Source organism: Bos indicus, chromosome 29, assembly GCF_029378745.1.
Source record: "Bos indicus isolate NIAB-ARS_2022 breed Sahiwal x Tharparkar chromosome 29, NIAB-ARS_B.indTharparkar_mat_pri_1.0, whole genome shotgun sequence".
In the NCBI taxonomy this organism is placed as follows: domain Eukaryota; kingdom Metazoa; phylum Chordata; class Mammalia; order Artiodactyla; family Bovidae; genus Bos; species Bos indicus.
The window spans coordinates 26,783,287-26,808,800 of NC_091788.1; the positions used below are offsets into that span (position 1 = coordinate 26,783,287).

Genomic DNA, 25,514 nt, shown 5'->3' on the forward strand with positions numbered 1-25,514 from the left:
GCAAATGCAGTGAACTGGCTCTTGAATTTGTTTTGTAGGCAGAAATTTTCCGGTGTATCGAAAAAGATACTTTTATATTGAGATTAAACCATGAATCATGTTTACTTCCTAGATCAGAACCTCAGTATGATCATACGATTGGATCCTCCCAGTCTTTGTCTTTCCCCAAACTCTTACATATTAGGTAAGTTTCTCTCTTTATCCTTAAAAAAAAAAAAAACAACTTCATCTGTTTCTTGTTCAGAGGCAATTAGCTTCTTAAGTTCGTTTTTGTATTAAATCATTTTTAGAAAATCAGGAAATGACTGTGTAAAGTGCTATATATAAGAGGAATGGAAAAAAAGCATAGAAATACACTTCCCTTTCTTTTTTGAACTGCCCTAAACCACTTGCACACTTTATAGTTGTTGGGTATATCTGACAATTAGAGCTCAGAGCTATAGGTACACATTCTTTCATAACCTCCCCTCCCTGGTGGGATACAACAATGAAAGCTAGCCTCAGACTGAAATCGGCTGCATATGTATGTTTCTTAGCAAGCAAGTGCAAAAGTAGTTGTAGAATTTGTTCTTGTCAATGTGAAATTTCAGCTCCCTGTTCTTTAGGTGCTTTGCATGAAAGATCTGCTCAAGTTGGATCCAGCCAGCCATGTTCTAAAGTCACAGTTTAGCTAGCTTTCTATTTGGGTTAGGTTCAAAAAAGTCTACTATTAAGCGGTAGCACAGAGTGCCACTTAGAGCTGTTAGCTGCTGGGCTTGCCAGTTCTTACAGCTTGTTCTACAAGCATGGGAGTGCCCAGTGTATGGTTTCCAGTCAGTCTGTATGTCTTGAACTTCTCTTATTTCAGCTGCTGCTGCTAAGTCGCTTCAGTCGTGTCCGACTCTGTGTGACCCCATAGACGGCAGCCCACCAGGATCCCCCGTCCCTGGGATTCTCCAGGCAAGAACACTGGAGTGGGTTGCCATTTCCTTTTCCAATGCATGAAAGTGAAAAGTGAAAGTAAAGTTGCTCAGTCGTGTCTGACCCTTAGCATGGACTGCAGCCTACCAGACTCTTCCGTCCATGGGATTTTCCAGGCAACAGCAATAGGATATTATTTCTAATATCCCTTAGCCTAATTAACAATTAACAAGATCGATAATGAAGATTCAGGAAACATTCTGTAGAGCTGTTACAGGGTAGTCTGGAGTTTGGCTCCAATTGAGTTTTTTCAAAGGCTAACTAACCTCTCTTTGAGTGTAATTAAAAAAACAAAAAACAAAACACTTGAAATGTCAACTAACTGCCCCTAACTAATGTATGTATATGTTGCACTACCTCCACTGAAATATTTGGAAGACAATTGTAAAGAGTGTAACTCTTTGATAAATCCATAATTCATCCTGAAAGTTACTGGAGAAAGCTATTTATTTGCCCATAGATGAAGCATATTAAAAACTCTTTCTTTATGCCACTTATCACAGTTTATAATTACATATTCAAACATACATGCCTATCTTATTCCTAGACGGTAAGGTCCACGCGGGTTTGGTGTCTGTTTTAGTCACTGTGTTTTTTTCAGTGTTTGGCATAATGCCTGGCACATCATAGACACTTAAACATTTGTTGACTGTGTGGGGTGCAGGCAAGTCCCTTACCCAGAAGTATGTTTTTTAATGGGAAGGCCACAGTCTGCTTGGTTCTCTTCTTAGTTCTTTGAGTTAAGCTATTTAAAGCTCCCATTAGAGTTCCTGCCTGGCTAACAAAGCCCTGCATGATGTGGCTCTGCCTGCTCCTCGGCTTAAGTATAATTATGCCACTCTGAAGGCTTTCCCGACTCCTCCAGGGGCTCACGTCAGACGCTCGCTCCCTTGCACCGTTGTCACTTTTGTTCGCTCCTGCCTCACCATCCTGTCTCGCTGGACTGTGCATGTCCATCCCGGCACCACACTGTTAGCTCCTCTACTGCTGGCACAGTGCTCGGCACGTAGAAAGTTCTCAGTTCAGTTCAGTCGCTCAGTCGTGTCCGACTCTTTGCGACCCCATGAATCGCAGCACGCCAAGCCTCCCTGTCCATCACCAACTCCCGGAGTTCACTCAGACTCACGTCCATCGAGTCAGTGATGCCGTCCAGCCATCTCATCCTCTGTTGTCCCCTTCTCCTCCTGCCCCCAATCCCTCCCAGCATCAGAGTCTTTTCCAATGAGTCAGTTCTTCGCATCAGGTGGCCAAAGTATTGGAGTTTCAGCTTCAACATCTGTCCTTCCAATGAACACCCAGGACTGGTCTCCTTTAGGATGGACTGGTTGGATCTCCTTGCAGTCCAAGGGACTCAAGAGTCTTCTCCAACACCACAGTTCAAAAGCATCAATTCTTCGGTGCTCAGCTTTCTTCACAGTCCAACTCTCACATCCATACATGACCACTGGAAAAACCATAGCCTTGACTAGATGGACCTTTGTTGGCAAAGTAATGTCTCTGCTTTTGAATATGCTATCTAGGTTGGTCATAATTTTCCTTCCAAGGAGTAAGTGTTTTTTAATTTCATGGCTGCAATCACCATCTGCCATGATTTTGGAGCCCCCCCAAAATAAAGTCTGACACTGTTTCCACTGTTTCCCCATCTATCTGCCATGAAAGTTCTCAAATAATGACTAAATAAAAAAATCAGTAAGAGGACTTGTTGTTACTTTTTTCCCCCCATTTGTGTCATGATAACTTTCACTGCTATACCCATGAATCCCATGGGGAAATCCCACAAGGAAGCAAATTTGTATACTTAATTTCCTTTTGGGTACACTGATATCACTTTCCTGTTTTTAACTTAAAAAAATTAAAAAAAGAATTGTATTTATTTACTTGGCTGTGCTGGGTCCAGTTGTGGGACGCTGGGCCTTTGATCCGAATTGCAGGCTCTTGCGTCGCAACATGTGAACTCTTAGTTGTGCATGTGGATCTAGCTCCCTGACCAGGGATTGAACCGGGGCCCCTGCATTGGGAGCATGGAGTCTAAGCCACAGGACCACCAGGGAAATCCCTCCCGTCTTTAACTTTTTAAACAGTGTTGTTAGGCTTGTGTCGCTTTCTGTTTATTATAAGGGGGTGAAGGCTGTATAAATGACAAAGTCTTAGCTCTTAAGTCCTCCTCTGCCCCAGCCCATACCTATTTTTATGGAATTTTTCCAACCTGAGTATGAAGTTCAGTATCAAAACCGTGATCCTGTATCTCTGTATTCAGGATCTTCTGGTCTGATTTTTTTCCCCTCTGGCTCCTAAAGGCAGCCTTCCAATTTTAGTTTTAACTATGCTTCTGATGATTTCTTTCTTCTTTCTGACAAAGGTTACTTTTCTGTAGGGACAGTGATCTGATCTTATATTGGCAAAATGTTGAATATTTGTGTGATGACCCAGTTCCTGTTAAATATCACTCTTGGTTCTGTAACCACCTGGTACCTACCATTTGTAGTGCACTTGGAGGCATAAACGAAATGAAAGTCCCTGTTCTCAAGATCATAATTTTTGGAGAGATATAGTTTATTTCTAGAAAATGTTTAACAGCAATCAAAAGTAAGAGTTGTGAGCGATGGCTGAGAACTGTCGCGGAGGATTTCAAAGGGGAGTAAAGCTGCTGCTAATCCTTGAGAGGTGGTTAGGGTGAGAATGTTATATATGGAGAAAGCTCTGACCAGGAACGAGAAGTAGGGATTACTGGTGGTGTATAAAAAAGCCATAGCAGCCTGGAGAGAGTTAATGAGATACATGAGCAAAGGAGTATAGAAGGAAATGAGCCAAGATGCAGAGTACCAGAGGACTGGGAAGGGAGGTGGATGAAGCAGTGTCCAGAGTCTAGGAAGTGAGACTCAGGAAGGAAGGGACAATATGCAGGGTTGGCCCCTGCTGGGGCTCAAGAAGGAAAATGAAGAAGGAGGTTATTGGGTTTGGCAGCTAGAAAATCTGTGACCTTTCAAGACTATAGATAAGTGGAATGTTCAGGATTCCAGATAACAGTGGGTGGGTCATTGAGGATCAGTGAGGGTAGCAGTAGATTCTATGAGGTGTGGAGAAAAAAGTCAGATTTTGGACCCAGACTCCTTGGGATAAATTTGGACTCTTGTATATTCGTGCTAAATGGCCTTCGACATATTATTTATCTCTCCGGGCTTCAGTTTCTCTCTTTTACAAAATAGGAATAGTGCTTCTATCTTGATGAGTTGCTGCAAGGTTAGATAATACAGGTATAGCCTTTAATAAACAAACAAAAACTCTCAGAGTTGACTGGGAGTTTTCAACCTTTTATTGCCCACATAAAAGTAAGGACATCAAAGTATTTCCCTCCCTAAAAGTAGCTTACCAGAGCAGTGAGGAATGGTAAAATGTTATGTTTAGTCTTTGGTTTTAAATGGGCCCCTGTCATACCAGATATGGGAGGTTTAGCTATTTTAACAAACATCAGCGTTTTATTTTTGTAGAAGGTATTTAGTGTATCTGAATTTTTCCCATTTTGGCATCATGTTATGATATCTTTCAGTGGGCTCTTGTCACAGACAAAAAAGAGGTGATAGGACATGATTAGCTGAATTAGCTGTTGGGTTTTCTCTGTATACGCAGATCTTGCTTTTAATAGCTAATGTGAGGGTCTGAATTCAGGGAATTATAAACTTCTGATTCCAAGCAAACTAGAATTCTCTTGACCTCTTCCATGTTTTTTTGCAGTGAGCATTGTGTGCTGACTTGGACAGAAAGAGGAATTTATATTTTCATTCCTCAGAATGTTCAAGTTCTTCTTTGGAGTGAAGTCAAAGGTAATTATGTTTTTTTTTTTCCTTATATAATTTTTAATTGCATGCTTCTGAAAGATTTAGTTATTGTAGGAGGATTCTCTTGCAGTGTAAGAAGTAGAAAGTAGAACGAGGTGACATTTCTTTTAAAGATTAACATCATAGGTGTATTCCATCATAAGGTACTTCCCAAGTATACATTTGTGAATTTGTAGTTAGTTATTTTAAATAAAACTTTCTCTTAAGTATTAGCAACCACTGCTAAGGGTTGAATGGGTTAATTTCCCCCTTCTACTTACCCTTAACCTTTACCTCTGTTAGAAATCTTGCTTTAACTCCTGTTTTGTGGCTTAATAATTTGGGGTTGATGTATTGGGGAATCCCTAGTTAATAAACACTTCTTGTGTGCAAAAAACAGGGCGGAGGGCAGGGGAGGGGGGAATTCAAAAAGTCCTTGTGGGAACAATAGCTATTTTATGTGGCTGAGGCAAAGACTATCAGTCGCTGTATTCTTCTGGTTTAAACCAGAAACGGAGGAAATAAATCTAGCATTTTTAGTATGATTGCCCAGAGATTGTATCTTGACTTACGGATCATTTTGTACTTTGTAAAAACATTAAAAAGATAAAGAAACCATTATCTCATGATCTGATCAACATTGATTTCTTGTGAATTAAGTTTCCTGAGGGTCTCCTGTGAAAACTAGTGTTTTATTCTTTCATAATGTTCTGCCAAGACAGGTATTTTTTTAGGAACAGTTTGTTGATTTACATATGTGTTAAAGTCTGTTTATTGACATCAAATTTGTTACTCTCAGAAATGTGATAGTCTGGTCTCAGAAGTGTCCTCTTTTAAAGTGCCCTTCTTTTCACAAAAAAAACAGCATTTTTAAATATAGGGTTTTAGATCAGACAGGTATTCCTCTTATTCTTGATCTTTTTAGAATAGTGTCGAAAATATGATTTTCTCATTGAAATGAAAATATAAAAATAGAGGTGAAATTCGATCAAACCAAACTGTATAAAATGAATTTATTATAATAATTTCATTCAGTCACAAAAACGGAAAAGAAATATTTGGTCAGCATCCTGCATGTTCACCCCTGTGGTTTTTGTAGATATTCAGGATGTGGCTGTTTGCAAGAACGAGCTGTTCTGTCTGCACCTGAATGGGAAGGTCTCACATCTCTCCCTGTTGTCTGTGGAGCGCTGTGTGGAACGTCTGCTAAGGAGAGGCCTGTGGAACCTGGCTGCTCGAACTTGCTGTCTTTTCCAAAATTCTGTCATTGCCAGCAGAGTGAGTCAGAGAGCTTACATGTTCATCTGGGTTGTTAAGATCATTCTGGTTTGCGGGATTATGCTACACAGTTGCTTGTATTTATTAGTCTGCAGGGGGCTTCACAGATGGCTGAGGGGTAAATAATCCATCTGCCAATGCAGGAGACGTGAGTTTGACCCCTGGGTTGGGAAGAGCCCCTGGAGAAGGGCATGGCAACCCAGTCTGGTATTCTTGCCTGGAAGAGCCCATGGACAGAGGAGCCTGGTGGGCTATGGTCCATAGGGTTGCAAAGAGCCGGAGACAACTGAGCAACTGTGAACAGCACAATAGCTTGCAGATTAAGCAGTAATAAATCCCGAAAGGAAGCATGACCTGTAAGTGTGGAGTGGGGAGTGGGGGCGAGAAAAACCGAATGTGTGTGTGTTAGTCACTTAGTCATGTCCTACTCTTTGTGACTCTACAGACTGTAGCTCTCCAGGCTCCTCTGTCCATGTAATTCTCCAGGCAAGGGATCTTCCTGATCCAGGGATCAAACCTGGGTCTTGATCAAAGGCAGATTCTTACATTACATTACAGGCAGATTCTTCACTATCTGTGCCATCAGGGAAGCCCCAAAATAAAATTTACCCACAAATTTATTTTAGTTTCAGGCCTTGTTTTAAGTGAAATTATTATGTGTGCAGTAACTCTTAATTAAATGCTTAATTCCTAAGAAAATTCTCATTAAGTCTTTTACTAGCTTTTAAAGCCCTTTTAAAACACCTTTGAGGTTTTATGTTCTATGTTAGACCTCTGTCAATGTATTGGCAATTTGAATATGGAATTAGTTACAAATGGAAAGCTCTCCTACTGGGTTTCTACTTGTCATTTTTATTAGGGAAGAAAAACTTTAACTGTAGATAAATTGGAACACTTGAAATCTCAGCTAGACTTAACAACCTATGGTGATCTAATTTCCCAACTGGAAGAGTTGATCTTAAAATTGGAACCTTTGGATTCAGCCTGTAGCAGTAGAAGAAGCTCCATTTCATCACATGTAAGTATTCACACTTTCAAAGGGTTTTGCTGTATAGTGAGATGTTCTCCATTAGGTTGTTCTCACTTATTTCCAGGATCCCAAAACTTAGCTTCTTTCCAGTGTTTGTACTGGAGGGGAGGCGGTGGGTGTCAAGAGGGGGCTTTCTTTCAGCTCTTGGACAGCTCTCTGAAGCACTTCTTTGTGTGTGTCTTAGAGCTGCATTTTGTTTTGTCATTGTTTATTATATGTTGTTTGAAAATGTGCATTATGTAACCTCCAGTACAAGTTAAACTGCCCCTAGTATGTGGTTTCAGATGCTTCATGTTAGCTTGAGTCTCAGAGCAGCTCAGGATTGTCTTGTTTAATCCTCATTCTCACTGCCAGGCTTTGTGGAGACTGGCCAGAGAAATCTGGTCTCATGATGCTGCAGGCATGTGAGAGGGACCAAGACCTTGCTCACTGTTTTGTTCTAATAAGCCATAATTGTCATTAATGACCTGTTGCTTTTAGTGTTGATTTTTTCCTTAAAAGAGCTATATCGTGTTATAAACATTTTAATTTTTCTTTAATTCTTTTTCTTTTTAGGAAAGTTTCAGCATCTTGGACTCTGGTATTTATCGTATCATTAATAGTAGAAGAGGCAGTCAGTCAGATGAAGACTCTTGTTCCCTTCACAGCCAGACACTCTCCGAAGATGAGAGACTTAAAGAATTTGCCTCACATCAAGAAGAGGACCAGCCAGATCATTGCTGTGGCTCCCAGGGAAGTGAAGGTGAGGAAAGGAAAGCGTTTTTATTGATTGCTGATGTGAAGCAGTTATTGTCTGTGGCTTCTTTTTTTTTCCTCTACAAGGTGTTAATAATTTTTATTAAGTTGATAGAATTTCCATCCAGACTTACTGATCTCTTCACCATTAGAGGAATGGGTTTATGTTTAGTTGGAATTTTTCCCTCTCGTGTTTAAGCTAAATTTTGTAAAGTTCCTAATTTTGATCTTGTATTAAAGTGCGGGAAAGGTTAAGAGAGGAAGTCATTAACCAAAAGAGTAGAACAATTTTATCCTGACTAACTGAATTATTTTTCATTAGGAATGAAAAATTACTACAGTTTTGGGGGTCATTGCCTTCACTTTTCGATGTTCAAGTATTCCTGTGGCCGAACTCTTGAGAAGAGATTAATAGAGACTCTAAACTTCCTTTATGACTATGGGGATTCAGGGTTAGTAGGAAAAACTAAGGTACCTGTCTGAGTGTTTTATATGTGGACCATCTTGGGCATCTTGTAAACCTGTGTTCCACTCATTTGTATTTGGGTCAGTTGTGATTTTGACATTGAATCTTTTATTTCCTTTGGTTTATTCGTTTCAGAATTTCTTTAAAGATTAAAACACTCTTCGTGTGATTAGATTTTGTTTCTTTTCCCTGATTCCATTCGTCCAGATAATGTTTCTCACGCATCAGTGACATTTGAGACGGATAAAAGTGAAACTTTTCTCCCCTTCGGCATTCCATTATCATTTCGTTCTCCATCTCCTCTTGTGTCTCTTCAGGCTGTCAAGGAGAGGTAAGCTTATTAGTCTTGCCAATTAATCCTATTTCTGGTTTTACTTCTGTTGTCATATTAGGCATGTCTGTGCTGAGAGAAGAAAGACATTTTAAACGTCTTAAAAGGAAGTAACTAGGTTATTCCTCATATAGCCTGTTATATGAAGTTGTTAACTTCTCATTTCAATTTTGGGGAATGCAACTACCCTCAAGATTGTTTGAGTAGCTGGATATTTGAGTTGTTACAAATGTGTTTCCCATCCCTACCCTCCCCACCAGACTGAGCCAAAGTTTAAAAATCTTTTTTTCCCCTCATCCCTGATAGGAAAAGTTTCCACATAGCATTAGTCATTTCTTCATCATTTCTCAGTTTGTGCTCAGAGTTGGAGACTCCTCAGCAATCTTTCTAACTACTCTGTGGGCCTGGGATTGACCATGAAAGAGAAGACACTGTGCCAGGGCTGCTAATCTGAGTTCTACTGGATACATATTTGCTTTCCAAGAAGGATAAATGTGACAAGTTAGCAGCTGAGTTTCATGAAGAAATTCTATGGCTTAGGATGACAACATGCAGAAACACTGTAGGCACAGCTGGAATTAAAGACCTTTTCTTTAGGGCTGAATCAAAGTAGTTTAGTAAATGCATCCTTTTTACGTTATAAAATTTATGTGGGCCTAATGTGAAATTGTAGTTTGATTAGGGAAGTTGTAATAAACAGTCTTGTTAGTAAGTCCCAGTTCCCTTCAGAGACTAATGGGAACGTAGAAAACTCGTGTACTGAAATTTTCATTCTTGGCAGTAATGAGACCTTTTTCATGGTAGTCTATTGGTATTTGACCTCCAGTGTTTCCAGCTTTGTGCGTAAAACTACTGAGAAGATTGGCACCCTTCATACAAGCCCTGATCTGAAAGTGAGACAAGAACCTAGGGGTGATGAGCAGTCCTGTGAAGAGGATGTGAGTCCAGTCACTTGCCCAAAGGAGGAAGACATTGAGTAAGTTGTTGCCGAGAAATCTGTGCAAATTCTAGAGGACATAGTTGTAGTTTGAAGAGAACCGTAAACTACATTTTTTTTTTAAAGAAGAAGGCACACAATAACTCTCTCCATTGTAGATTGTGTAGCTTTGTAAATCCTACAAAGTAAGTATTGGAAAATTACATCAACCAGTAGCAAGTCTGTTGAGACAGATTTTTTTTTTTTTGGTGGCCGTGCTGTGCAGCATGCAGGATCTTAAGTTCCTTGATCAGGTATCAAACCCATGTCCCCTGCAGTGGAAGCAGAGGGTCCTAACCACTGGACCGCTAGGAAAGAATTCCCGAGACAGAATTTTAATTGAGCGCTTCTTCTATCTTTCCCCTGAACAACTTCCCTCACCTCCAGATCTCTTCAAATGTCTAGGGTGTTAACAAAGCTGTATTAGAATAGGATGACCAAGGATCTAGGCCTTGTTCTGCTTCTGCCTAGCACCGTGATGTTGCTGAGTAGTGCTCTCTGGCCTGTAAGAAAAGAGCTTTGGCACTGATGTTGTGTATCTTCCAGTGATGTGCTGGTGGCATAGTCCTTGTGTGGTGGAGTTGCAGCAGAGCTCTTGGACTGGCACAGTGTATCTTCTCTTTTCTCTGCTTTTTCTCATAGTTCAGGTGATCTGGGCATTGGAAGTACACAAGCTCAGCATCACCAGGAACTGAGATAGACTCCACGGACCCATGGAGACAGATGAGATAAAAGGGTGTTACCTTTAGAGTAGCTTAGTTATGAAACCATATATATATAAATATCAGAAAGCAGTACAGATAGTGCTGTGGCATTTGTATTTAAGGCAGCCCTCAGTCTGATCTGACCCCACCTTTCCAGCCTCATTTCTAGCCACATCCTTCTAAGCACTTGAAATTCTAATCCTGTCAGAGACCTGGGTGTGGACACCTCACTGCTTTTCTTCACACGTTTCTCCCACCTGCAGTATTTTCTCCCCTGTTTCCTAAGGCGAATACTACCTCCTTGGGGATCTTGATTGCCTGTGTGCTGTGCTAAGTTGCTCAGTTGTGTGAGCAACTTTGTGACCCACGGGCTGTAGCCTGCCAGGATCCTCTCTCCATGGGATTCTCCAGGCAAGAATGCTGGAGTGGGTTGCATGCCCTTCTCCAGGGGATCTTCCTGACCCAAGGATTGAACCTCTGTCTCTTATGTCTTCTGCAGTGGCAGGTGGGTTCTTTACCACTAGCCCCACCTCGAAAGCCCTCTGGATCACCTAGTCAGAGTAATTATTCCTTTTTCTGTGCCCAGAGCACAGTGCTTATTCTTCTCTTTAGCGTTTATTTTGTTCTCTTTTGTAATAGAGTTTTTTTTCATGCCTTTCTTTCTGACTTGAGCTTACTCATCTCGAAGCCATGGACCATTTTTTTTATACTTGTGTGTTTGCTTCGTGTAACATTAAGTACAATAGGTACCATTTAGTGAGTACTTAGAAGTATTTACCCAAGGAAGTTCTAATCTGCTGTAACTTTTTTCATACTTTTCTAGAGGAAAAGAAGAAATAACTAGTCACCCTCCAGAAGAGGACAAGTTCCAAGAGCTCACAATGGCAACAGCAGAAGCAATGTGAGTATTTGTGAATGAAGTTTTATAGTAAGTGTGAATGACTTTATGAGACCATAAGTAATGGTCCTGAGACAATATGGGGCAGAGATGGCTTCACTGGGCATTGAAATTCAAGAATTAGTACTAAGCTAATGTTCTCCTTGTTGTCTTTATACTAAGATCATTTTTATTTAAAGAGTTGAAAAAAAATATTGAAAAGGAACATTTATTCAGATAAGTAATGTTGTCTCTGTTAGGCTTATTTAACATGAAACTATTTGTTTTTGAAAAACCACATAAAACGTAAGTTTCATACTTGTCTGTCTTGTGTAGGAGCAAGCTACAGGACCCACTGGTTTTATTTGAACCGAAGTCCCTGAGAATGGTTTTACGGGAGTGGCTTTCACAGTTAGAAAAGACATTTGCCGTGAAGGACTTTTCAGGCATTTCGGATACTGGCAGCTCATCCGTGGAATCAAACCAGGATATGCAATTGCTTGATGAGTCAAGAAAGGGAATATTAGATGAAGAATATGAAAAAGAAGAAAGGGACTCTTTAGGCAATGAAGAAACTATTGATCAAACAGCATGTGAATCTGTAAATAGTCTGAGGGAGCCCTTGGATGATGACGTTTTCCAAATATGTTCTCCTTGGAGTATAGCAGACAGTCTTCAGAAGGATCTGGCTGAATTGACAACATTGTGTTTGGAATTGAGTGTGTTGAATTCTGAGATCAAAAGTGCCAGTGGACATGGCGACCACACTTTGCAGCAGTGCTCTCTTGAAATGCTGACTTGTCAGTTCCTAAAGAAGTACTTTTTTCTTCTGGATTTGAAAAGAGCAAAGGAGAGCATCAAGCTGAGTTACCCTAAAAGTCCTTGTGTTTGGGATACTTTTATTGAAGGATTGAAAGGTAATAATCAGATTGCCTTACTAAAGATAAAAATTTGTATAGAGGTCAATAGCATGTTGACATTTTTAAGTTTAAAGAAAAATATTTAAGTAGAAAATCATTGCTGTTCTGGTCAACCATCCATTTAGTTTTCTACTCAATTTAATTTAGTTTTCTGTTGAGATTGTTCCTTTTTTAAGAAATTGATCTACAACTCAATTTAGTTTTTAATAGTTCTTGCAGCTATTATAAGAAATTGGTTTTATTTTTCTCACAGTCATTGAGAAAATGATGTAGCAGTGTTGGAGAAGTTGGATTTAAGCAAAATTTCATAAATGCTGATATGTGAAAACCAGAAAATCCCTAATATAACTTACTGATAGAGAGATCATATGTCTAAGTACTTACATGTGCTAGTTATTAACTCTGAACTCTTTTCTGGCATCGTTTCATTTCCTCCTTCTGACACTTGGAGTGGATGGTGGCATTCTCTTTAGTAGATGAGGAAAGTGAGGCACAGAGGGATCATAATAGCTGAGTAGGCTCAAGTGCTATGGTACTTCATAGTAATGCAGATAGAACAGTTTATTTCTTGCTAATATATCCACCGAGGACAGATGTTCCAAAAGATGGATTAGGGATACCAGTTCTAGAAAAAAAATTAAGGAATTTGGCATTAATGGTACATATGTACTATGTATATATACTATATATATAGTATATATAATAGCTTATATATGTAATATGGATAATACATATAAAAAGAAGGCTTTTTCAATAGTAATAGTCACTTACATATTGGTTATCTGTCCCTTTGTCTTATTGAGTATGCTTTGTCTCCCAGTTTGATTTTACGGATCTTAAAAGCAGAGATTGTCTCTCTTGTGTTTTTTGTCTCTCCTGTGATGCTTTACAAATGTTGTGGATTGTTGATTAATGTGTTCGTGAATTAAGTTTTTTCAGCTATGAGATGAAGGGAAAAGGGTGTGCTTTGTCTTTTAGAAATGGTGAGTTCCAGTCCGACACATATAAAGATGGAAGAAGGAGACCTTCCAACAAGATTAAAGTTATTGGAGGACTCTGTTCCTTTTGACAGTCCTTTGTTGATTGCATATGCTGCCCGGTGAGTGGTCCTATATATTGTTCATATACATTAAAGCCCAGGCATTTTCTTGGTCTTAGTCTCTAAAGTTTTCCTCTATCACATGTTGAGCAGCTTCTTGTTAGTATATTTATTTTCATTTCTAATAAATATGTAGATAATGTAACCAAGTTATATTATCTTACTGAAGTGGGAGACTAACATGTTTTGTTTTTAATTGCAGATTGTATGAGAAATTTGGAGAATCAGCCCTTCGATCCTTAATCAGGTTTTACCCATCCATTTTGCCTTCAGATGTCATGCAACTTTGTCATCATAATCCTGTTCAGTTTTTGACCTATTTAGACAGTCTGGTGAAATCAAGGCCCGAAGATCAACGGTGAGAGGGAAAGAATATTTGCAGACTCTCTTTCTTTTTTTATAAAGACTTTCCTTTCCTTTGTGGCTCAGCTGGTAAAGAATCCTCCTGCAGTGTGGTTTCGATCCCTGGGTTGGGAAGATCCCCTGGAGAAGGGAACAGCTACCCATTCCAGCATTCTGGGCCTGGAGAATTCCATGGACTGTATAGTCCATGGGTTTGCAAAGAGTCAGACAGGACTGAGTGACTTTCACTTTCTCTTGATAGAGCGTTATTTCTCTCGTATAATCAGTTGAAACCTTTTTACTGTTAACTGCCACAGAATTGAGGTACCTGCTGTAGAAGAGGAGGACTTTGGCAGTCATGTACCACTCTTTCACAAATCACAGTGCGCATCACAAATGTGCACCTAACCACACTTCTCTGTGCTGCCCCTCTCCCTCTCAGAGTCTCAGATCAACAGTGTGAAGTTAAACTCCTGCTTCAGGGCCTAGGCTAAGACTGATAAACTTCCTTGTTTTCCCTGCCAGTGAGTGGATTTTCTGCTTCCTTTTTGTGATGATATCCCAGCTTTCTGTGGGTGGCTCTCAGTTCCAGCTGTCTCAGCCTCTTTGGGCTGAGGCCTCTTTTCCTATATCTCCGTGGCAGTAAACACACGTCCCTAGATTATTGAGAATGGCAACTTCCCCTCTCCCCTTTTCTGATTGGTTCACATTTGATATACTAGTATTTCTTTCTTTCTTTCTTTCTTTTTTTGGCTCTTTGGTGTTTTCCTTTTTATCTTGAAGCCCAACTGTTCATTTAAAAGGCTATTAGATTTTCACCAGCACTTCTATCCATTTTTTAGCAGAAGGTTTTTCAGGTTGTTTCGTCCACTATATTGATCCCTTAATACCGTTCTCATCACATCTGCACGTTTTGTCTTTCCTTTCTCAACATGAATATTGATAATTTTTCTCTCCAACTTTCTCTTAGGCCGTCCTTCCTTGAGTCCCTTCTACAGCCAGAGTCTTTAAGGTTGGATTGGCTGCTGTTGGCTGTGTCCCATGATGCTCCCCCAAGCACCAGCACTATGGATGATGAAGGAAACCCCAGGTATAAAGGAGTCATTTCTAAGCTTGGCTGCTCCTTTGGAACAGAACTAGTTTATTCATATAGAGCATTCAGGGCTTACTTTAGAAACAGCTGTGGAAGAGAGTTACCCAAGTCGTGTTAGTAATCAGACTGACTGTACTGCCTAGTAGTTCTGAATATTTGTTTTGAATCACAGACCCTTTGAGAATCTGATGATTCCTGTCAGAAAAATACACATTCATGGAGAATTTTGCACATGATTTCAGAGAATTAAATTTGGCCTCTGAGGCTTTTCCATGGATCAACATTAAGAACTCTTGGTGATTAAACTTGTATTAGAGGGAAAAGTGTGTGTGTGTTTGTTTGTGTGTTTTCTTCCTAGAAATTTGCCAAGGGATTTCTAGACAATGTTTAATCTAGGCATTTTTTTTCTTTTTTAAATTGTGAAAGTAAGATAACACCTTTATAGGAGACTTGGAAAATACAGAACAAAGTTACATATAGTTCCACTGTATGTTACAATTATTTTTTAGTTGGAGTTTCAATATCAAACTCAGAATAATTAATAGAATGAATAGAAAAATAGAAGGATTTAGTAGACCTGAAAAGCACTATGAACCAATTCAACATAGTTAAGATTTACACAATTTTCACACAACAGCACGGTATAAATTCTGTTCATATTCCGAAAGATTATCAACCAGGAGTCACTGGAACATATCCAGGGACATAAAACAAGGTGCAAAAATTTCATGGTCTAAAGGTATTGAAATCATAGAGTCTATTTTCTTATTACTGTGAAATTACATTAGAAAGCAATATCAAAAGATATTGAAAATAACCCATGTATTTTCAAGTTCAATGTGACATTTATCGAGAGAGATTTTTGACTCAGCCATTGAAAGCCTTAATAAAGTTAAAGGACAGAAAAGACATAGATGGTAGTTGCAGAGGAGAAGCATTTAATGAGAAATTAACATAAAAATGAGAAATTAATATCAAGGACACTTTAAAAGCCCCAAGTATTTGGAAATTAAATGTCCACTTTGGAACGATGGGTGTATCTAAGAATCTGTAACAAGGAAAATTAAAAAACATTTGTAACAGAACAAAAATGAAAAGAGAATTTATCAGAATTTGTTGCATGCAGCTGAAGCTGTTCAGTGCAACCAAATACAATATAGAGTCTTGAATAAGGTATTTGAAAAACCCAGAATTCATAAAAAATGCGTGTTGATGCTTATAATATTATATCAGATATGTTCCTTATGTTTTCTTCCTGAAGACACTTTTTAAAAGTTCCCAAAATGCCTGTCTTACATGCCTAGAAAAAAGGTCTGAAAAGATATAAAGTGGCTATCTGTGAATGATAGAATTCTGAATTTTCTTTTGATTCTAAAATGTATAATTAAAAAAAATAAACAGGTATTTGTCATAGGAAAGATAGTGATTTTAATGTTTTGAAAGCCAAGTAGAAATGTTTGAAAAATATAATGATGGAAAAAATATAATTAAAACTCTATTCTTACCTATTAGCTGACGAATAAGCATTTTTGTAGAGTTTATTTCCTATCTAATTTACTGATATTTTTTCAATTCTCAGGCCTCATTCTCACTTGTTTTCCTGGGGTTACAGTCAGCTCATCCTTCATCTGATTAAACTTCCTGCAGATTTTACAACAAAAGAGAAAATGACTGACATCTGTAGGTCTCATGGGTAAGTGAGAATTTTCCTAGAAGCTGAAGTTAAGGTTAGAGTCATTTTAGTTAATAACTTTGTAGTTAAGGGACTGAAGGTATATGCTTTGTCATTTTTTTATTTTGGCTAAAGTGCTTTTTTGTTTTAAGTGCTAATACGCATCTTTTTTTGTTTTAAATTTTGAGCATATTTTATTTTATGTGTACATGAGACTGGTCCATGCTTGTCCCTCTCTCCCTCTTCTGCTTAGTTGGTCACTCCAGTTCTCAGGTGTATTTAATTAAATACCAGGCTGTGTGATACAAGTTGTAATTGATACAGTTTCTGGGAAGGGAGAGATCAGAATGGGCTCAGGGAGGAGGTGAGACTTGGATGTAAGCCCCAAGAATGGGGAAGGTTTGTATTTAAAAATGAGCCAGATAGAGGGCAGGTCAGCTGAGACAAACAGCAAGATCAAGGCCATGAACTGACAGGGCTTTTTATCCGTATCACGTGTTAGTCAGTTATTTATAGCCCAAAGGTGTTATCTCATGTTATCTTTGGCTTCCCCTGGATTACAGTCTTTTGGAGACAGGGACGTGCGTCTTCCTTTTCCCTCAGTGCATAGTTCATAAAGTAGTAGGCACTTGATGCATATTTGTTCATTGGTAATGAGGGGTGAGACTGGCCAGGTGGTGGGTCATGAGATCATATAAGACCTTGAAAGGTGGTTAAAAGAATTTATGATCAGCGGAGACCCTTTTAAACTTTTTGGTACAAAAATGACATGACAGATGAAGGTTTCTAGTTCATACCTGAGAAGGATTGGACACAAGAAATAAAGGCCAGCTAGGAACCTGGTGCAGTAATTCAGGTATGACTGAATTGATTCCAGGGCAACAGAAAGAGCACAGCCAGTGGGACATTTCACAGGAACACACAGTGGGAGCTGTAGGTACTGGGTATAGGAAATGAGGAAGGGGAGAGTCAGGGAGAACTGCCAAAGTTTGCATGTTTGGGGAAGAAATATGCTCGTTTTGTATTAAACCTTAAAGTTTATAAAGTATATAAGCTTAAAAGTCTGATAGTTGGGGCTTGGCCTTGAGTTCATGCTTAGTCACTGTTGTGTCGGACTGTTTGTGACCCCATGGACCATAGCCCACCAGGCTCCTCTGTCTGTGGGATTTCCCAGGCAATAATACTGGAATGGGTTGCCATTTTCTCCCCTGGGGGTTCTTCCCAACCCAGGTATTAAACCCAGGTCTCTTGCATTGTAGGCAGATGCTTTACTGTCTGAGCCACCAAGGAATTAGTATTTATCACTAACTTTAATTTTTGTTTTTTTTTTATAAGTGCGCTAGTTTCTGAGGGAATGAAAGTATTCTAAAAATATTTTATCACGCTGTCCAATATGGTAGTCACTAGTCACATGTGGCCATTAAATCCTTGAAATATGTATTGGTCAACTAAAGAACTGGCTTTTAAATTTTATTTAATTTAAATGTAAATAGGGACTTCCCTGGCAGTCCAGTGGATGAGACTCTATGCTTCCAAGGTTCAGGGAACATGGGAACCATCACTAGTTGGGAAATTAAGATCCCACATGCCTCATGGCACAGCCAAAAATAAATAAATGTAAATAGCCATACGTGGCTAATATTACTGTGTTGGACAGCACAATGCTGTATAAATTCACTGCCTTTTGTTCTTCTCACCAACTTTGGCCTCTTTAAAGTTTCTGGCCTGGATATCTTATTCTCTGTTTGGAGCTGGAGAGAAGAAGAGAGGCCTTCACCAACATTGTGTATCTGAATGATATGAGCCTGATGGAAGGGGACAATGGTATGTAAATTCTAATTGGTTACTCTTGGTTACAGTATTTTAGAAATCACTGCAGACTTTCCGGTAAAGAAATGTGGTAAACATTTCAATGGTCATATTCTTTATTCTAGCTACTTGCCAAATTCGTGGAGTTTTTTTTTGGATCTTTACTACTTGTTATATCATGAAATCATAACTAGAAATAAACTACAGGCAACTTTTCTATTTCATGAGTGCCTAATGTGTGAGGCATTCTACTAGATGCTTTTCCATCTAGTTTAAATGAAATAACAAACCTGTGGGATAGTTACTATTACTTGTGTTTTACAGAAGCTATAATTGAGGCTCAGAAAAAGAACAGTTAGTTTCCCCACAGTCATACAACTGGTTAACGCTGGAACTGGGGTTCAGGCCAGGTCCAACCATCTCTAAAGCTCGTGCTCAGGTTTTTTTCTCTGCATCCTGTTGCCTTTTTACACAGCCCAAAGTTAGAGATCATGAAGATGAACTTAGAGTAGCAGTCAGATTTTCCTAAGCCTTTACAAGTATTAAGGTACTTTTTTTTTTTTTTTTTTAATTTTCGTCAATTTTCATCAATCTATATAGTTCAGTTCAGTTCAGTTACTCAGTCGTGTCCAACTCTTTGCGACCCCATGAATCACAGCACGCCAGGCTTCCCTGTCCATCACCAACTCCCGGAGTTCACGCAAACTCATGTCCATCGAGTCGGTGATGCCATCCAGCCATCTCATCATCTGTTGTCCCCTTCTCCTCCTGCCCCCAATCCCTCCCAGCATCAGGGTCTTTTCCAATGAGTCAACTCTTTGCCTGGGGTGGCCAAAGTACTGGAGTTTCAGCTTCACCATAGAGCTCACTGCTAAAAGTTCAGTTTCTTTCTGTCATCAGGTTTGTTCCCATTTACCCGGTTCACCTGCCCCGGCACCATCCCCTCTGGTAGCTCCTGCTCTGTTCTTCGTATCTACATGTTTGTTTTTGTTTGGTTTGTTCATTTGTTTTGTTTTTGTTTGGTTTTTTCATTTGTTTTGTTTTTGTTTGTTTTGTGTTTTCCACCTACGAGTGAAATCGTGTGGTGTTTGTCTTTGTCTGACTTATTTCACTTAGCATAATACCCTCAGGGTCCATCTGTGTTCCACAAGTGGCAAGATTTCTTCTTTTTTTTAATGGCTGAGAAGTATTCCATAATCTGTGTGTGTGTGTGTGTGTGAGACATCTTCTTTATCCTTTCATCTATTGAAGGGCACTTAGGTTGATTCCACATCTTGGCTATTATAAATAGTGCTGCAGTGAGCAGAGGGGTGCATATATCTTTTCCGATTAGTGTTTTCATATTCTTTGGATAAATGTTAGAAGTGGGATTGCTGGATCAGATGGTAGTTTTTTGAGAGACCTCCCTGTTTTCAACTGTGGCTGCATCAATTTACATTCCCAGCAGTGCAAACAGTTCCTTTTTCTCTGCATCCTTGCTAATATTTGCTATTTGTAGACTTTTTGATGATAGTTATTCTGGCATGTGTGAAGTAGTATCTCATATGGTTTTGATTTGCATTTCCCTAATAATTAGTGAACTTCCAGATATTCAAGCTGGTTTTAGAAAAGGCAGAGGAACCAGAGAGCAAATTGCCAACATCCGCTGGATCATGGAAAAAGCAAGAGAGTTCCAGAAAAACATCTATTTCTGCTTTATTGACTATGCCAAAACCTTTGACTGTGTGAGTCACAATAAACTGGAAAATTCTGAAAGAGATGGCAATACCAGACCACCTGATCTGCCTCTTGAGAAACCTGTACGCAGGTCAGGAAGCAACAGTTAGAACTGGACCTGGAACAACAGACTGGTTCCAAATAGGAAAAGGAGTACGTCAAGGCTGTATATTGTCACCCTGCTTATTTAACTTACATGCAGAGTACATCATGAGAAATGCTGGGCTGGAGGAAGCACAGGCTGTAATCAAGATTGCCAGGAGAAATACCAATAACCTCAGATATGCAGATGACACCACCCTTAAGGCAGAAAGTGAAGAGGAACTGAAGAACCTTTTGATGAAAGTGAAAGAGGAGAGTGAAAAAGTTGGCTTAAAGCTCAACATTCAGGAACTAAGATCATGGCATCTGGTCCCATCACTTCATAGAAATAGAACAGTGGAAACAATGGCTGACTTTATTTTTTTTCTGGGCTCCAAAATCACTGCAGATGGTGACTGCAGCCATGAAATTAAAAGACGCTTACTCCTTGGAAGGAAAGTTATGACCAACCTAGACAGCATATTGAAAAGTAGAGACATTACTTTGTCAACAAAGGTCTGTCTAGTCAAGGCTATGGTTTTTCCAGTAATTATGTATGGATGTGAGAGTTGGACTGTAAAGAAAGCTGAGTGCTGAAGAATTGATGCTTTTGAACTATGGTGCTGGAGAAGACTCTTGAGAGTCCTTTGGACTGCAAGGAGATCCAACCAGTCCACTCTAAAGGAGATCAGTCCTGGGTGTTCATTGGAAGGACTGATGTTGAAGCTGAAACTCCAATACTTTGGCCACCTGATGCGACGAGCTGACTCATTTGAAAAGACCCTGATGCTGGGAAAGATTGAGGGCAGGAGGAGAAGGGGATGATAGAGGATGAGATGGTTGGATGGCATCAGCGACTCGATGGACGTGGGTTTGGGTGAACTACGGGAGTTGGTGGTGGACAGGGAGGCCTGGCGTGCTGCGGTTCATGGTGTCACAAAAAGTTGGACATCACTGAGCAACTGAACTAAACTGAACTGAATAATTAGTGATGCATAACATTTTTTCATTTGCTTGTTGCTCATCTATATGTCATCTTTGGGAAAAATCTATAGTGCCTTTGGCCAGTTTTTCAATCAATTGTGTAGTTTTGGTTATTAACCCCTTATCATTTTAAATATCTTATCCCATTTGGTAGATCATCTTGTCATTTTATGGATGGTTTCTTTTGCTGTGCAGAAGCTTTTTAGTTTGATATAGTCCTGTTTGTTTATTTTTGCTTGTTTCCCTTGCCTGAGGAGACCTATCTAGAAAGATATTGCTAAGACTGATGTCAAAGAGAGCTGTGTCTGTGTTTTCTTCTAGTTTAATGGTTTTGAGTCTATTTAAGTCTTTAATCCATTTTGAGTTGGTTCTTGTGTGTGGTGTGAGATCGTGGTCTACTTTCATTTTTTTGCCTCATGCAAAAAAATGTCCCCAGCAGTGTCCCCAACACCATTTATTTAAGACACTATCCTTTCTCCATTGGATGTGCCTTGTTCCTTTGTTTTGTATTAATTGTCCGTATGTGTATGGGTTTATTTCTGGACTCTCAGTTTTATTCCATTGATCTATGTATCTGTTTTTCTGCCACTACCATGCTATTTTGATTACTATGGTTTTGTAATATAGTTTGAAATCAGGGCGTGTGATATCTCCAGCTTTGTTCTTTTCATTCAGGATTGTTTTGGCTATTTTGGGGTCTTTCATGGTTACATATAAATCTTAGAATTTTTTGTCTTATTTCTGTGGAAAAATGTTTCTGGGATTTCAGTAAGGATTGCATTGAATCCATAGCATGCATTGGAAATATGGACATTTTAACAGTGTTAACTCTTTCAGTCCATGAGCAGGCAGTATCTTTCCATTTATTTGTGCCTTCTTCAGTTTCTTTCCAGTTTGTCTTACAGTTTTCAGTGTACAGGTTTTTCACTTCCTTGGTTAAACCTATTCATAAATATTGTATTCTTTTTGTTTTCATTGTAAATTGAATTGTTAATTTCTTTTTCTGCTAGCTCATTGTTAACGTATAGAAATACAACAGATTTTTTAAAAAATTGTATTCAGTTACTTTTAGCTGTGCTAGGTCTTCACTGCTGCATGGGTTTCTCTTTGTGGGTTTCTCTTGTCGTGGAGCTCAGGCTCTAGGTGCTCAGGCTTCAGTAGTTGGCAGCACGTGGGCTCAGTAGTTGCGTCTCCTGGCCTCTGGAGCACAGGCTCAGAAGTTGTGGTGCATAGACTTAGTTGCTCTGTGGCATGTGGGATCTTCCTGACCCAGGAATCGAACCCACAACTCCTTCATTGACAGATGGATTCTTTACCACAGAGCCACCAGGGAAGCCCCTTCTACAGATTTTTGAATGTTGATTTGTACCCTGCAATTGTATTCGTTTTTTATTTCTAATAGTTCTTGTCTTCAGGGTTTTCTGTATATAAAATCACGTCATCCACAAATAGTGAGTTTCACTTCTTCCTTTCCTACTTGGATGCCTTTGATTTCTTTTTCTTGCCTGATTGCTCTACTGGAAGATTTCTAGTACTATGTTGAATAAGAGTGGTGAGAGTGGGCATCCTTGTCTTGTTCCTGATTTTAGAGGACTAGCTTTCAGTTTTTCATCATTGAAAATGATATTAGTTCTGGATTTGTCATATATGGCCTTTTTATGTTGCATTATGTTCCTTCTACACCCACTTTATTGAATTTCTTTTATCATAAATGGGCATTGAATCTTGTCATATGCTTTTTCTGCATCTATTGAAATGATCATATGCTTTTCGTCCTTGATTTTGTTAATGTGTTTATGTGAATTGATTTGTGTACGCAACCCTCCTTGTATCCCAGGACATGTGGAATCTTAGTTCCCTGACTAGGGTTCAAGCCCGTGCCCCTTGCATTGGAAGTGCAGAGTCTTAATCACTGGATCACCGAATAAGTCCTCCTTTCTTAGAGTTTTAAACTCTTTAGTAAAGTATTCCTCTGTTCATTCATTTTTTCCTCTCTGTTCACTTTTATTCCTGAGTTCATTGAACTGCCTCTCTGTTTTGCTTTTTTTTTGTAGCTCTTTGACTTTCTTCATGAAGGCTGTTTTGAATTCTCTTATCAGTTAGCTCACAATATTCTGTAACTTTAAGTGTGGTTACTGGAGAATTGTCATTGTACTTTTGTGATAAAAGTGTTACTATGGTTCTTCATGATGTTTGATGAAATTGTTCCTCTGCTGGCACATTTAAAGTAGCAAGTACACATGTATACCTGTGGCAGATTCATTTTGATATATGGCAAAACCAATACAATATTGTAAAGTTAAAAAAAAAAAAAAAAAAGTAGCAAGTAACCTCTCTGCTTGACTCTGATAACACCATAGGTTATAAATTAGAGGCCTTTCCTTTGTTTTCCAGCAGATGGCGCCGTAGCACACATTTTGGGTTCTCTTCCCTCAGCTGCTTCTGTTCATGTTTGAAAGTTAGCATTTGGTGCCCTCCACCTCTGACTGCCCTGTGGCCTTCATTATCATTTCTTGTACCTGTGGGGCCATGGATACCTTACTTCTGCCAGTGTTGCTGGCATAGCCGCCTGGTGCACCTCCTGTTCAGGATCCCTTGAGTGGCAGGTTCCACTGTTGTTGTGGAGGAAGCAGGGAGTAGGGAAGAGTAGCCATGTCCAGTGTCATAAGATTCCTGGGCTTTGCAGCTTTGGCGGGGGGTGACTGGAGCCATGTGCACCGCCTCCCCTGCTCCTATCAGCCTCGCTGGGGCTGGAGGTCTGGGCACTGTGGGCACCGTCTCTATTGTTCCCTTGGTCCTGCCCCGTCTATGTGTTCCAGTTCACCACCTGTAGTTGTGCATTTGTGTGGGAAATTCTCCAGTGTCTCGGTGTGTTGGACGCAGGCACCTCCTTTGGGGCGTTGTGAATGTTTTACTGGTTGAAACATGAAACATGTTGGATGAATGGGGGAGACTAAGGTAGCTTTTCACTCCACCATGTTACTGAAGCTCAGAATGGTTCTTGTAAAGAAAAATTGGGTTATGTGGCGCTCCTCCTTGAAACTCCTTACACTTGACTTGAAGTCTAGATTCTTAAGCTGGTCCCTTATGGCCTGGCCCTGTCATCTCATTCTCAATCCTCACTTCCACCTTTGAGTTCCTTGAAATCACCTGGTTTCTTCCTGTGTCATCTTCCATATTTCCTTGATCAGAAACGTAAGCTCTTTCGCCCCTCCTTCCTGACACCTTCCATGCATGTATGTCACATGCATACAGGTCACATGCACACACGTGGTGAACTTGTCTCATCTTTCAGCTCTTTGCTTAAATGTCACTCTCATAGAACCCTCCTCTGATCCTCAAGAAAAAAGAAAAAGAAAAAAAACTGTCCAAAACTTGCCAGCCTCTCGAATGGCTCTTTGGTCTTTTCCTTTATAGCTAGCACTTAGCACAATTTATAAACATAGATTTGTTTACGTGTTTACTAAGTTCTTTGTCCTTTACTAGACCATGAGCTCCACAGCAGTGCAGGACTCATCACGTCTGTCTTTCACATTCATATTCAGTGCCTAGCATGAAGTGTCCAGTACTCTTGCCTGGAAAATCCATGGACGGAGGAGCCTGGTAGGCTGTAGTCCATGGGGTTGCTAAGAGTTGGGCACGACTGAGAGACTTCACTTTCACTTTTCACTTTCATGCATTGGAGAAGGAAATGGCAACCCACTCCAGTGTTCTTGCCTGGAGAATCCCAGGGGCGGGGAAGCCTGATGGGCTGCCGTCTATGGGGTCGCACAGAGTCGGACACGACTAAAGCGACTTAGCAGCAGCAGCAGCAGCATGGAGTGTACCCTGGGTTATTACTGCGTGAGCAAATGAAAGAATGTAGAGTCTAATTTCATGGCTTCTCCTTGTCTTGAGCTGTTTATTCAACAAATATTCAGAAAACAGCTTTGTGTTGGAATGGTGAGATTATGTTCTTTTAATATTTTTATGTTTGGTATGAAACATTTTTCCGAATGGTTTCTCCTGTATGCAGGCAGAGTGCTCAGAGCCCACATTGTTTCTGTGTGTTTGCATAGGTTGGATCCCAGAAACTGTGGAAGAATGGAAGCTTCTCCTACATCTGGTGCAGAACACAAGCACAAAGCCAGCCCCCCAGCAGTCACCAGATGGAAACTTCAGCGATGGGCCTTCCCCTATCACTGTGGAGAACGTGGCCCTCCTATTAGCTAAGGCCATGGGCCCAGACCGGGCCTGGTCACTGCTCCAGGAATGTGGTTTGACCCTGGACCTGTCAGAGAGGTTTACCAGAACCTGCGATATCCTGAGAATTGCCGAGAAAAGGCAGAGGTAATTAATGTCTGTCTGTCCGCAAGCACTTGGGGAGTGTAGAATCCCACAGATGTTCAGAGGGGGACGGGACTGTATAGATCACATATTCCCAACCCCTCACAGATGGGGGGACAGAGACTACTCTGTTGATTTAGGTGATTAAGGGACGAGGCTAAAGTAATACTTTGTTCATAGTCGTGACCAAGACACTTGTAGGTCGATGTGGATACCCAAATATGATGTATACTCAGTTCTTTAAGAATACTATTTGTACCACATACCTAATACCTGCAATGCAGGAGACCGGGGTTTGAT

At 39.9% G+C, this 25,514-nt stretch overlaps 1 protein-coding gene across 3 annotated transcripts in view; it reads left to right on the forward strand.

Annotated features, from left to right (window-relative positions):
• The window catches only part of HPS5 (HPS5 biogenesis of lysosomal organelles complex 2 subunit 2), a 50,055-nt gene that overhangs the window by 15,593 nt on the left and 8,948 nt on the right, over positions 1 to 25,514 (forward strand). For all 3 annotated transcript variants that reach the window (XM_070782594.1, XM_019955155.2, XM_070782595.1), the window contains exons 8-22: positions 113 to 184; positions 4,693 to 4,781; positions 5,875 to 6,053; positions 6,913 to 7,071; positions 7,639 to 7,825; positions 8,492 to 8,615; positions 9,442 to 9,591; positions 11,119 to 11,196; positions 11,509 to 12,089; positions 13,071 to 13,191; positions 13,394 to 13,549; positions 14,504 to 14,623; positions 16,206 to 16,319; positions 18,016 to 18,122; positions 24,947 to 25,217. In XM_070782594.1, coding sequence (XP_070638695.1) covers positions 113 to 184; positions 4,693 to 4,781; positions 5,875 to 6,053; positions 6,913 to 7,071; positions 7,639 to 7,825; positions 8,492 to 8,615; positions 9,442 to 9,591; positions 11,119 to 11,196; positions 11,509 to 12,089; positions 13,071 to 13,191; positions 13,394 to 13,549; positions 14,504 to 14,623; positions 16,206 to 16,319; positions 18,016 to 18,122; positions 24,947 to 25,217 — 2,508 coding nt within the window. The remainder of the gene's footprint in view (positions 1 to 112; positions 185 to 4,692; positions 4,782 to 5,874; positions 6,054 to 6,912; positions 7,072 to 7,638; positions 7,826 to 8,491; positions 8,616 to 9,441; positions 9,592 to 11,118; positions 11,197 to 11,508; positions 12,090 to 13,070; positions 13,192 to 13,393; positions 13,550 to 14,503; positions 14,624 to 16,205; positions 16,320 to 18,015; positions 18,123 to 24,946; positions 25,218 to 25,514) is intronic.